Source organism: Camelina sativa, chromosome 6 (genome assembly GCF_000633955.1).
Source record: "Camelina sativa cultivar DH55 chromosome 6, Cs, whole genome shotgun sequence".
NCBI lineage: Eukaryota > Viridiplantae > Streptophyta > Magnoliopsida > Brassicales > Brassicaceae > Camelina > Camelina sativa.
Window position 1 is genome coordinate 13328580 of NC_025690.1, and position 14309 is coordinate 13342888.

The window sequence follows — 14309 nt, forward strand, 5'->3', positions numbered from 1 at the left end:
GTTTCATTTTAAGAAAAACGAAATAGGTCGGGAACATGGCACAAATGAAGACTTTACGCTCATGTGAATATTCTAGTTATCACAAGTGGTGCTCTAGATCATAAATACATTATTGTTTCATAGAGTATGCATATTGTTTTTTTCTTAACTTTTAGCTGCGCTATAAATCACAAAACGCCGGGGTCAAACTGTAGCATACCTCAGGAATGTCAACCACGTTGGGACAGGTAACATGCACAGTTTGATTTGAAAGTGACGCTTCCCCTGCGGTTGGCTTATTATCAGTAATTTTCTTCAAGCACTTAGTGAGATTATCTACTACTTTCTCAAGGTTCTCAAGTTGCTCCAGCTTCAGCCAGCTTCCATTGTTAAAGCATTCATAAACAAGCACTTCTGACAGATTATGCATGGCATTAACCACGGAAGAAACTCTTGGAGAAGACGTCGGAGATGGGAAATCTTCTCGATCGCATAAGTGTCTATCAGGTGATCTGCCAGTTGAGACATCATCTGCAATAGATCTACCACTCAAATCGAGACCTAGATCTGTCAACAACCTCGTCTTCTTATCTCTATTCATTATATCAAACGTTTGTTCCTGGAGCCTACAAGACTTTTGGTCGGCGGGAACAGCTTCACTAGGTTGATTAGTACTACATTCGAAAGGGGGTTTATAGTTGACAGCTGATTGAGCATTCTCACTATCCGCTTTCATTGCACCACGTGACTCACTTCCCATAGAAAACATCGTGGGAGCTGAAGGTCCCTCAGAAGACACCACGAAGTGGCTCCAAGATCGAGACTCGTCACAATTTAAATCTTCAATAGCATTCTTCAAGGAGCTCTCAGAAACACCATTCTCACTGTCAGCAACCAAAGTATAAGGCCTCTGATAAAGAGAGGAGACACCACTACCTTCTACTTTATCCTTAACCAGTGACATCGAGGAATTGATATTAGATGGTAGCGTGTGGGAAGATCGCGGACTTCCCAATCCTTGCGAGCCAACTATATCAAGATTATCGGGCAAAGGCTTGACATGACCAGTAGCTTCACCATATCCAAGCAAAACATCAAAGTTAACCGGTTCAATCGAAGAACCACGCAAGCTGGACTGAGCTCCTACAATATCCTCAGGCGCATGACTACAAACATCACTGTTGCTCGGGAACGATCTTCCACCTCCTAAATGAATCCCGGTCTGACTTCCATCAAAGACAGCTTGTGTTTTCAAATTCGACATTGACAAAGACGAATTAGAATCTGTAACAAACTTGTTAGGCTCCACACGAAAACCAGGGACAAGATTCATAGTTTCAGGTCTTCTATCTGAGCCAGGAAAGTAATATCCAGGACGGTTCTCATCACTAGAGGGGTAAACACCAGAAGACGTGATAGGAGTAAAGAATGGTTCCTGATGAGGAATTCGGATTAGCATATCTGCATAAGAAGACACAGGAGCTAACGTAGCTGAGTTATTATAGCTAGGCAACAAGTTCAAACGTTGCCTCTCAGTGGGATGTGACACAAAATCAGATGTTGATTCCCTAGAAGAGTAAAATCCACTCGCTGATAACATGTCTTTATAAGAAGAATCTTCAACCCTGGTACCATAGTTTCCTGCAAAAATACTTAACTACTCATGCTCCATTCAATTCAATTCCGTACACTACAAGATCATTATCATATCCCAAACATGACGAGTGAAGATTCTAAAATTGAACTTAGCTATCAGTATATATACGTAAGAGAGCATCAACACAAGATCAAACCCAAACGAAGTCTCATCAAATCCACAGTTAAACCCCCAAATTTGTTTAAACATAAAAAAAGGGGATTTCGAATCGTACCAGGTCGAGTACTAGTGTCAGCGTAAAACGATGAAGAAGGAGTCTGAGAGCGAGAATTATCACGATACGATGGGTTATTAGACCAATCAGCGGGCGATCGTTGATAAATCATCGGATCAAACAATTCTGGGGTTGGATCATAGGAATCATTAACCGGAGTTCTTGTTAGAAACGGCGGCGCAGAAGCTGGAGGATGGGGAGACGGAGAAGAGAGCCAGAACGGGTACGGTACTCCAGAGGAACCTCCATAGCCAAATCCATCGGCCATCGTTTTCTCACCAAACAAAAAACGAGGAAGAGAGACTGGTGAAGGAAAAAAAAGTGTAGCTGCAAAGCTAAAAGTGTTGTTCATTGAATGTCAAAGTTTATCGGAATTAGCTTCTTAATGGGCCTTTTAATGATCTAAAGGAAAGCCCTAAATTATCTGTTCTAAACAGATGAAAAAAAAAAACACACAAAAGTTTAGTTGATTAATTGTAATCACAGATAAAATGCAGATAAGTTCCGGAATGAGTAAAACTTATCAATTTAGATAATTTTTTATTTGTTTCCTATCAAAGTTTTGGTTTATTTGGCGTTTGTATTATGTTTGGCCTGATTAATTAAACTCCAATTGACAACAAAAAAAAAAAGTTTATTATTCATTTGATATAATCCTAATCTTAAAAAGAAATTACATTTTATAAATTTTACATCTACTATGGCTCCTACTAGTAACCATTAGAAGAACAAAAAGAAAATGATAAAAAGAACAATGCGGAATGGAATAAACACTTTTTGAAGAATGAAAATAAAATCTGCCGAGAAGGAACAAAATAGTAAATGGTAATCAAACAATAAAAATGTTTTTAAAATATATTAAATATTAAATAAATTAAATTTCAATGATAATACTAATATTAATTTTAATGTATATATAATACATTTTACATTTGGTTTTAAAATAAAAAATTTGTATATTAAATTTTAGATGTATCATATTAAATATTAATAATTAATATTATATTGTAAACTAGAGAAATCGAAGGAGGTTTTCTCTTATCTTATTATTCTTTAGGTGTTTGATAATCATACATATATATACTGAAGGACAAACCCTTAACACTTTAGGAAACACTAAACCGACTAAGTGCAAAGGAGGTTGCCGATGGGCCTTTGGCCATGGGCCGTAAACTCTAAGACGTACATGGGCCGAGTATGGACCGTGTATGGCCGGTTATGGAAATCCACACATCCTGTGTTTTACAACACTCCCCCTTGGATGACATAACCGTGCAAGTGCTAGGAAGGATCTTTATAATGTGCTTGGGGGTGCTGTCTCATTAAAACCTTACTAGGAAAACCCATTGGGACAAAACTGTAGTGAAGGAAAAAGAGTGCAGCACGCATTACTCCCCCTATTCCAAGCATCCCTAGAAGTCCTTAAGTCTCCGCATTCCAATCTGGTGCGCGAGCTTCTTGAATGTTGATGTCGGTAGTGACTTGGTGAAGAGATCGGCTGAATTGTCGCAAGAAGGAACTTGTACTACTTGAACTTCTCCGGCCTTTTGTAGTTCATGTGTGAAGAAGAACTTGGGTAGAATATGCTTTGTTCGATCTCCCTTGATATAACCTTCCTTAAGCTGTGCTATGTAGGCCGTATTGTCTTCATAGATAACCGTAGGCTCCTTATCGTCGGCCATGCCACATTCTGATCGGATGTGTTGAGTCATCGACCTCAACCACACACACTCACGGCTGGCTTCATGCATTGCTAAGATTTCGGCATGATTAGATGATGTGGCTTCAATGTTTTGCTTGATAGACCGCCACGATATAGTTGTACCACCGTGTGTAAACACATAGCCGGTTTGAGACCTAGCATTATGCGGATCCGATAGATAACCTGCATCAGCAAAACCAACTAAACCTTCTTTGTTATGGTTAGTATAATATAAACCCAAATCTAACGTTCCTTGTAGGTAACGTAATACATGTTTAATACCGTCCCAATGCCTTTGGGTTGGACAAGAGCTAAATCTAGCTAGGAGGTTCACGGCAAAACATATGTCTGGTCTAGTGTGGCTAGCCAAGAACATTAACGCTCATATAGCACTGAGGTATGCCACTTCCGGACCGAGAAATTCTTCATCGTCCTTCCTTGGACCAAATGGATCTTTATCCAAATCAAGGCTCCTCACAACCATCGGGCTAGTCAATGGGTGAGCTTGGTCCATATTAAACCTCTTGAGTGCCTTTTCAGTATATGCCATTTGATGCACAAGGATTCCATCATTTATGTACTCAAGCTGCAATCCCAAACAGAATTTTGTCTTGCCTAGGTCTTTCATTTCGAATTCTTTCTTTAGATATTCGAATGTTTGGGCGATTTCCCCAGAGGTTCCTAGGATATTCGAATCATCCACATATACTGCTATTATTACAAAACCATTTGTTTGCAAACTTCTTTATAAAAATACATGGACTGATGGGATCATTCTTATAGCCCTCTTTGGCTAGGTACTCACTTAGTCTATTGTACCACATGCGTCCACTTTGTTTAAGTCCATAAAGGGATTTGTTTAGCCTTATGCAGTATTGTTCTCGAGAACCGCTCTTATCTTTGAGCTCAATACCCTCTGGTAATCTCATATATATCTCATTATCCACAGGACCATATAGATATGCGGTTACAACATCCATTAACCGCAAATCGAGTTTTTCTCTTATAACAAGACTTAGTAAATATCTAAAAGTTGTTGCATCCATCAGAGGGGAGTATGTCTCCTCATAATCCATTCCTGGTCTTTGAGAGAATCCTTGTGCTACAAGTCGTGCCTTATATCTCACGATTTCATTATTCTCATTTTTCTTCTTTACAAAGACCCACTTATGTCCTACTGGCTTTATATCGAATGGTGTCCTTAAGATCGGACCAAACACATTCATTTTCTTTAATGAATTTAATTCCACGTCAATAGCGTCTTTCCATTTTAACCATTCTTTACTTTGAGTACACTCTAAAATGGATGTGGGTTCATGATCCTCATTTATCTCAAGTGCTACCTTATATGCAAATATTTCATCAATGTCGACATCCTTACGGTTCCATTGTATCCCAGACATGATATAATTAATTGAGAACTCATTATTATCAATACCTTCAGGACCTTGAGGTTCAGCGTCCCAAACCTCATTCGGTACCTTAGGATTTGCCGCGTCCATGTCTGTCATTTCCTTAACCTCGGTTTGATTTGCACCTTTCTTAGAATTCCGAGGGTTCTTATCTTTGGAACCTAATGGTCTACCTCGTTTCAAACGGGTCTTAGACTCTGTAGCAACTTGCTTATTGTGTTCCTTCTGAACATCAATACTTATTGGTGCATTACAAGCTGGTATGTACGATTTAGTTACTCTCTTTGGGTCAGCAAAGGAATCTGACAATTGTATAGCTAGCTTTTCAAATGTATTATCTTTTGGACCTCTGCATGACAGGCTAGAGTCCGAGGATCTTGCCAATTCAAGGATATTTGATTTCATGTTATTTCTTTGACCAACTTGTTATTCTCTCCACCCAACATAGGAAATTCGGATTCAGAAAACTGACAATTCGCGTATCTGGCCTTAAATAAATCACATGTTGTTGGCACAAGATACGTAATAATGGTGGGAGAATCATATCCAACATATATTTCCATCCTCCTTTGAGGTCCCATCTTAGTTCTCTATGGTGGAGCAATCGGTACATAAACGGCACACCTGAATGTTCTTAGATGGGATATGTCTGGCTCATGACCCGTTAATAATTGAGATGGTGAATACTTATGTTCACTAGATGCCTTATGCGTATTAATTCAGCTGCATGTAATATTGCGTGTCCCCAAGCCGACACAGGAAGCTTCGACCTCATAAGCAATGGTCGAGCAATCAATTGAATACGTTTAATGAAGGATTCAGCTAATCCATTTTGTGTATGGACATGTGCCACAGGATGTTCCACACTCACCCCCATGGACATACAATATTCATTAAACGCTTGGGATGTAAATTCACCAGCATTGTCTAGACGTATATTCTTTAGTGGAAAATCTGGAAAATGGACTCGTAGACGTATAATCTGGGCCAGCAATCTAGCGAACGCAAGGTTTCTAGTTGACAATAAACAAACATGCGACCATCTGGTCGATGCATCTATCATGACCATAAAATATCTAAACGTCCCACAAGGTGGATGTATTGGTCCACATATATCTCCTTGTATCATTTCCAGAAAATTTAAAGTCTCTTTAACGCCTTTCACTGGTGATGGCCTTATTATAAATTTCCCTTGTGCACATGCTACACACGTGAGATGTTTAGGGATAACTTTTCTCTCTTTAAGAGTGTGCCCATTTGAATTCATTATTAATTTACGCATCATGTTAGAACTCGGATGGCCAAGCCGGTCATGCCATAAAGTGAATTGTTCATTGAACATCTTGTTCATTGCCAAATTAGCTTCTATCATATTAATCTTTAGCATGGTATAAACCAGTGGCTAGTGCGGGTATAGACTCTAGGACTTTCTTATGTCCTTGGGTGATTTCAGTAATAATAAGCTCCTTTTGAGCTAGTTGGATATAAGGCATCACTTAGTTCAAGATGTGTGCCTGGCCGTAGCCTTCAATTATCTTGCTATGCCCGCTATTGTGCTAATATTGGCATTGTTCTTGTCCTTAGCCATTTCTCAATATGGACAAAAATTATGTTTTAAACATAAACAAATAATTTTATATAAAATAATTGAATTTAAACCATATATAATTATCCAAAACAATAATCCAATCAAATGCAAAGCATAAAAGACAAAATTAAATCAAGACCACATTTGAGTTTTAATTATCCTCTCTTAAACAATCAGAGGTTTCATAATCCAATTGGTCATCATTCTCATGGTCGAAATCTCCTTCACCATCGAGATGAATCAAGTTAGCTTCTGGATCCTTTTTCAAATTCTCTTGATAGAGATCAACAAGGTGCTTAGGAGTTCTGCATGTTTTTATCCAGTGGTTTTCCATACCACATCTATGGCAAGTGGACTTGGTCTTATGTTGCGGTTTAAATGTACCGCGGCCTCTACCCCGACCATGGTCGAAGCCGAATGGGTTTCCACGGCCTTGACAACCAAAATTGTGTCCTTGGTAACTACCACGACCATGACCACCACGTCCACTTCTCCCACGGCCACGACCGAACTTGTCCCTCTGGACATAGTTAGACTCTTTAGTCTCTTTCGGCTCCTTAGGCTCTTTGGGATTTTTCTTTGCCATATCAACCTTGTGAGCTTCCGGTAATGGAGCTGTACCCGGAGGTCTCAAAGCACTGTTCATCATCAATAGCTCATTGTTCTGCTCAGCAAGCAACAAACAAGAGATGAGGCTTGCAAATGTCTTAAACCCCTTTTCACGATATCGTTGTTGAAGCAGTACATTATTGGAGTGAAAGGTAGAGAATGTCTTCTCTAGCAAGTCCTCCTCAGTCACCTCGGTACCACATAACTTTAGGATTGAGACTATCTTAAATAGCTCTGAGTTATACTCATCCACGGATTTGAAGTCCTGGATCCTTAAGTTTTTCCAATCGAATTGAGCCTTTGGTAGGAGCACCGTCTTTTCGTGTCCGTATCTATTTTTCAACGTTGTCCAAAGGTCAAGAGGATCTTCAATAGTGAGGTACTGGTTTTTGAGACTCTCATCAAGGTGATGGCGAATATGCATTATTGCCTTGTACTTGTTCTTTTCAGAATAGTCATTACCATCCTCCATGCACTCGCAAAGATCCTTTGATTTCAGATTGATCTTTGTGTCCAATGCCCATTGCAAGTAATTATCTCCAGAAACATTAAGGGAAGCATAGGAGAGGTTGTTGAGCTTTGCCATCTACAAAACAGAACATGCATCCGTTTATTAGCATGCGGTATTTAAGACCGAACCATGCAACAATTTTAGAACATGCGGTATTTGAGACAGAACCATGCAACAATTTAGGACGTGCGGTATTTGAGTCCGAACCATACCAATCACTTAAGGCCATGCGGTATTTAAGACCGAACTATGCCATGCTTATTTATACTCAAATTTTTGTGGTTTATGTCTTGTTTTATCTCATAATTTTCGTGGATCAATATGCATGAAACAACAATCCTAGACAACAATTTTAATCTAGCATGCAATGATTTCCTTTTCCTAAATTTTCCTTTTTCTTAAATTTTCCTTTTTCTAGATTAGGATTAGGACAAAGTTTTAGGAAATATTTTCTAGGATTTTTAGGGTAATGTCTAGAAATAATTTAGGGGTTATCCTAATTTAATGTTTTGATTTTTCATGCAAAACAAATAATCATTCTGATTTTAATTTATATTTTTAGGGTTTTAATTTCAAACAACCATGAACAATCGGATTTAAACTTAGAACAATTAGATTAATATTTTTCGATTTTAGGTTTCTAGTTCTAAGGTTTTCATGAAATTAAATTCTAGCAATCAATTAACAATAACAATCAGATTTTAATCTTTGCATAATCGGTTTAATTTGCAAACAATCTAAGCAGCCATAAACCTCATAACAACCGATTTTAAAGTTTTATAGTTTTAGGGTTTTAGGGTATAATGCTTAGGGTTTTGTTTGTTGATTGTTTACTTGTAGATATTAGGATTCTTATAAGTTTTAGTTCAGATTTGATACATATGTTCTTAAGGGGGTTTGATTATTGTTTACCTTCCACCATTTGGAGGTTGACTGGATATGAACCGGGAGCTAAAGACCTTAGTTTTACTTTTCTCTCGATCACGAACCTCGGCCTAGGTAGGAGGAAGAACCGATCACGAACTCGAACTGCTGCTCCGAACAGAACTCACCCCGGACAAAATCGGACCACGAACTCAGACTGGTTGCAGACGAGAATCTGGTCATGAACGGTAGCCGACGATGAACTTGGACGAACTCGGACGGATCACGGACAGAGACCGATCGCCGAGCTTGGACGAACAAGGGTTTTGAGCGGCGGCGGTTTTAGGGTTTTTCGGGTTTTTCTCAGTTGGAGTTTTAGGAAAAACTCGTGATGATAATGTGTTGTAAACTAGAGAAATCGAAGGAGGTTTTCTCTTATCTTATTATTCTTTAGGTGTTTGATAATCATACATATATATAGTGAAGGACAAACCTTTAACACTTTAAGAAACACTAAACCGACTAAGTGCAAAGGAGGTTGTCGATGGGCCTTCGACTATGGGCCGTAAACTCTAGGACGTACATGGGCCGAGTATGGACCGTGTATGGGCCGGTTATGGAAATCCACACATCCTGTGTTTTACAACATATAAACATATAATAAAATTTTAAGAGTAAATTAAATTTATTTTACTATTCATACAGTTTTCAAATAGAGCCTGAAGATTATTTTAACATAAAATTCCTATCAAAAATATTTGTTATGTCAATACATTATGAAAATATGAAATTTTTTATATTACAAATTGAAATTTTATTAATAAACATATTTTTATTTATTTTAAAATATAAAAAAAAAAACAAATTTTATTATTTGTTCTTTTTTTTGTTCCTCATCAATTTTGGGGAGGAACAGTTTTGTTCTATTGTTCCTTATTTTTTGAAGAATGTAGAGGAATGTAAAGGAAAAAATATTACTTTCAAATGGTAAAAAAATTGTGGAATACAGAGGAATGTTATATTCCTACTTATCCTTTTCCTAAATTTTGGACACCAGTTGAAGTCTAAATGTTATCTTGCAGTAAGTTAGTAAAAAAAAAGTTTGGTAAAAAGTCAAAGTTTCACTTACATGTTGATGTTGGGGCACTTACATCAATTTTGATTGTCTATACTCTATACTCCATATGTTTTCAAGCTCACAACTCTCACACGTCACTTCCTCATATACACTCTTGACTCTACTGTCAGACACCATATAAACAACAACAACCTCTTCGGTCTCTATTTCAAAATCAATATCTTCACCTAAAAAAGCTCAATAACTAACAACGACCAAAAGTCATTCTATACTAAGAATTGATACTGTTGTCCTAGAGTCGGAAGACGTACGGATTATGAAACCAAGAGAGACCACTGATCAGAAGAACAAAAGTGATACACGGTACGCAATCTTTTTTTTTTCCTCATAAGAAAATGTGTTTAATTTAGACAATTCTTAATTCTACTGTTAGGGGCCTTTTAGTTATTTTGTTGTTTTGATTACTACTATAAAGGGTTCAATAATTGTCCTTCAGGGCATTATTATAAAAAAAACACGAATGGCTAACGACTACGTTTCCTCCTCTGTTCTGCTTCGTCTTCTTCTTCTTACTCTCCTTATCTTTTTCTACAGTCAGCCTACTGATTCTGCCTCTATCGTTAAGTCTCTTCCTGGTTTTGATGGTCTCCTTCCCTTTGAGCTCGAAACCGGGTTTGTTCTTTTCTTTTTCCTCGTGTGATTAATAATATAAAATCTTAGTGTTTGGAGATTACTCTAATAGTGTGTGTGTATGAAAAAAGGTATATTGGTGTCGGTGAGGAAGAGGAAGTGCAACTGTTTTATTATTTCATCAAATCCGAGAGGAATCCAGAAGAAGATCCTCTTCTTCTCTGGTTAAGTGGAGGACCTGGCTGCTCTTCTATCTCTGGTCTTCTTTATGAGAATGGTTATTATACCTTCAACCATCATTCTTTCTACTCATCTTATTCTTTTTTGATACAGTATAATAAACACTTGTGTTAAAACAGAACCATATGAAATGATAAGATCACATAGAGAGTCAGACAAAACGACGTGTAAATAGCACACATCCACATCCTCTCTGTTTTGTTTTACGTAGACAACAGTGGATCTCGTGTACTTTTTCAAACCGCCAAAGATGCCAACTTTCATACGTTTTTACTTTTTAGATTAGACAAAGTCACAAAACACACCTTAATTAAGCCTTAATTAGCAAAATCAGCTGTTCCATTTTGTGGTCCAATCTTTTCTCACAAGTAAGTACTAGAGTTCAGATTGGTTTCCTTTAAGCTTCATCCTCATGTTTGAATCAGGGCCTTTGACTGTAAAGCGTGAGGTTTACAATGGAACCCTTCCTTCTTTGGTCTCTACAACATATTCATGGACTAAGGTAGTACAATTTGTTTGTACGTACTCATATTACGATCTCAAACCCAATGGTAAAATGCTTTGGTCGTTGAAGTTGTGCATCCTTTTTTTTTCTCAGGTTTCGAGTATAATATATTTGGATCAGCCCGTTGGAACTGGCTTCTCCTACTCAAGAACTCAACTTGTTAATAAACCCAGTGATTCAGGAGAAGCCAAGAGGATCCATGAGTTTCTTTACAAGGTCAAAAGACTAACACAATTGTTAATTTCTTGAGAAACATATCTTCTTTATGCATAGAACCTTTAGAAGTATTAATTTAATTTTTGGTAGTTGTGCAGTGGCTAGGTAAGCATCAAGAGTTTCTCTCCAACCCTTTCTATGTCGGTGGAGATTCTTATTCCGGTATGGTCATCCCGGCAATCGTTCAAGAAGTCTCAAAAGGTATGAGCCATCTTATTTTTGCATATCAATCTCCAAGCCCTTTTCTTTGAATCTAGCTCGTTTCTTTATCAAAGTATATGCACTTTGATGCAGGAAATTATTTATGTTGCAAACCTCCAATAAATCTTCAGGTTCCTTTGTATTTTGCTTCTACTATATAATATACTTTATGGAGCGTTAAAAAATTGATAGCTGTCGTCCTTGGTACACTGACAAAAACAGGGCTATGTTCTTGGAAACCCGTCCACAGAAAGTGAAATGGATAAAAACCATCGTATCCCATATGCTCATGGAATGGCACTGATCTCAGATGAACTCTATGAGGTATATATGAAACCTGACATGCTTTTTTTTGTTTCTTATCCATCCCCACAATGAAAGTTGATTACAATCAGTTCAAAACTCTTCTTTTCTTGCAGTCAATGAAGAGAATATGCAAGGGAGAATATATAAATGTTGATCCACGTAACACAGAATGCTTGAAACTCGTGGAAGAATATGAAAAGGTACACACACACTCACAAACTCTTTGGAAAATTTAATTGATGTAGTTATGTTATGTCTACCTAGTAAACCCATCTTTAATATTCAGAATTTTGTGGTTATTTATAGTGCATTGACAGAATAAACCAACCACTTATACTAACGCCAAACTGTGAAGAGACATCTCTTGATTGCTATGTAAGTAATCCATCTTGTCTTCTTTGAACCACTAAGAAAAAAAAAAGTATTTAACAAGGTTGCGTTTACAGGCGTATCGGTCTTTGTTAACAACCTACTGGGCCAATGACGAGAATGTGCGTAGCGCTCTTCATGTCAATAAGGTATTATACATGAAAAAATGTCAATATATTCAGGTTATTGGTAACAAAGTGTCAAACACTTTAGGAGGATCTATGATATTGCAGGGGAGTATAGGGGAGTGGGTGCGTTGTAATTGGGAGATACCATACACTCATGACATTAAAAGCAGTGTACCGTACCATATGAATAACAGCATCGATGGCTATCCTTCTCTAATCTTCAGGTCAGATTTTTAATTATAACCTCTTCCTTTTGAAAGAGTGCTTCAGGGTTCAACACTTTTTTTGTGGTTTTTTTTGGGTGGACAGTGGTGACCACGACATGATGGTGCCTTTCCTTGGTACGCAAGCTTGGATTAGGTCTCTTAATTATTCTATCATTGATGACTGGAGACCTTGGATGATAGGCGATCAGATCGCGGGGTATTGCTACCATTCGTTTATTTATTTATTTATAGGATGAACTCAATCTACTGTTTGTTTGAGCTCATTCATTAAACTCGCGTTTTCTTTGTTGTAGATACACGAGGACTTATGCCAATAAGATGACATTTGCTACAATCAAAGCAAGTCTTTTTCCCTCTACTGAATATTTACTCAATGTTTAGACATTATATTTCTTAATTGATTTGTGGGCTTTGATTATAGGGAGGAGGACACACACCAGAGTATAAACCAGAGGAGAGTTATATCATGTTCCAAAGGTGGATCAGTGGACAGCCTCTGTAACATGAAGCCAGAGTTGCTATTCATAAAGCGATTCTACATTTCTTGAAAAATGCAGAACTCTGCCTTCATGTTATATAGAATGTAAAGTTGCTATATTCAGAAACTAATAATAATGTATTGATAACTAGTATTATCAACCCATGTAATAAAATTGAAACGAAAGTTTAGTAAAATACATAACCACAAACAACGGCAAACAGTTGAGCTGTTTAAATCCTGAATTCATCACACACAAAGTTTCCAGAATAGCACATTCAAAACTAGCTTACAAATATTGGAGTATCTGTGAATTTCCACAGATACATGGCAGAGTGGCCTTACGGCTTCGAACATTACCTTTTAGAGACGTTGAGCAAGAAACTTGGCCAAAGAATCAACAGGCTTGGCTGAGTCGATATTTCCCATTTCCCGTGACCGGANTGTGAATTTCCACAGATACATGGCAGAGTGGCCTTACGGCTTCGAACATTACCTTTTAGAGACGTTGAGCAAGAAACTTGGCCAAAGAATCAACAGGCTTGGCTGAGTCGATATTTTCCATTTCCCGTGACCGGACTTTGATTCTTGCAAGGTAATCAGCTGCAATCCAAGCAAAACTCAGCATCACCGCATGACTAGACGACTCATCTGGATCTTGCAGCTCTAAAGACTTCTTCACCCACTCGGGATGGTAAGTGACATGATACCAAGCTGAAGCCTTCTTCTCATACAAGATGTTTTTTTCCTCATCGCTGAGATTTTCCTGGTCCGGGATTGTTTCCTCGAATACTTTTCTGAACTCCTTTTTGAGGGAGTTATAAGAATGCTTCAATCTTTCTTTCAATTCCCCTTGTTTCTTACTAGCGTATTTCGGCATCGACCAGATATGGCCCGTCACAATCTCTTCCTCTTTCTGGACCTTATATTGCCCAAGAAGACCAATGAGCTGCCCGTCGTAAGAACATTTGTGACCCCATGCCTCGGGGATCAACTCTGCGAATCCAGGTATTTCAAGATCAGTGTCATAAGGGATGTCACTAGGGTCTGGGATTTCTTCTGAAGAAGCTTCTGCATCTTCATCATACACTTGTTTTACCCTTCTGTAAAGACGACCCAAGATTTTGTTCGACTTGTAAGTTTGGTAGTCTTCTTTCCCCATGAAATCTGGGTAGAGTTTTGGTTTTAGGTGGAAGGGCATTGACACAATTTTCCCTGTCTTCGGGAAATCAACTGCAGTGGCAGCTAATTCTGCCAGTAGCATACATTCTTCGTCCATGGCTCCATACTCACTTCTATCAGCATGAACGACGTGTGCATTGCAAATTGTACCCAAATGCTCATTTGCCATGTTTCTTGCAAAGAAATCTATTATATCCTGTAACAAAAGAATTA

The 14309-nt window shown here is 38.0% G+C and overlaps 3 protein-coding genes across 3 annotated transcripts in view; 1 reads left to right on the top strand and 2 right to left on the bottom strand.

Annotated features, from left to right (window-relative positions):
* Nucleotides 1-2197, bottom strand: part of LOC104791174 — a 4083-nt gene extending 1886 nt beyond the window's left edge. Inside the window, exons 1-2 of the mRNA XM_010517000.2 lie at nt 1851-2197; nt 200-1620 (exon numbers count right to left, since the gene is read on the bottom strand). Coding sequence (XP_010515302.1) covers nt 200-1620; nt 1851-2118 — 1689 coding nt within the window. The 5' untranslated portion in view covers nt 2119-2197. The remainder of the gene's footprint in view (nt 1-199; nt 1621-1850) is intronic.
* LOC104791176 (serine carboxypeptidase-like 7) lies at nt 10112-13111 on the top strand. Its single transcript, XM_010517002.1, has 14 exons — nt 10112-10286; nt 10376-10521; nt 10910-10986; nt 11083-11205; nt 11304-11406; nt 11500-11537; nt 11629-11730; nt 11826-11912; nt 12019-12087; nt 12159-12230; nt 12315-12433; nt 12519-12632; nt 12730-12775; nt 12858-13111. The coding sequence occupies exons 1-14, from the start codon at nt 10135-10137 to the stop codon at nt 12936-12938; spliced, it is 1329 nt and encodes a 442-aa protein (XP_010515304.1). The 5' UTR covers nt 10112-10134; the 3' UTR covers nt 12939-13111.
* LOC104791175 (RNA-dependent RNA polymerase 6) overlaps nt 13069-14309 on the bottom strand; it is a 10625-nt gene continuing 9384 nt past the window's right edge. Inside the window, exons 5-6 of the mRNA XM_019246751.1 lie at nt 13374-14058; nt 13069-13237 (exon numbers count right to left, since the gene is read on the bottom strand). Of these exons, the coding sequence (XP_019102296.1) occupies nt 13414-14058 (645 nt within the window). The 3' untranslated portion in view covers nt 13069-13237; nt 13374-13413. The remainder of the gene's footprint in view (nt 13238-13373; nt 14059-14309) is intronic.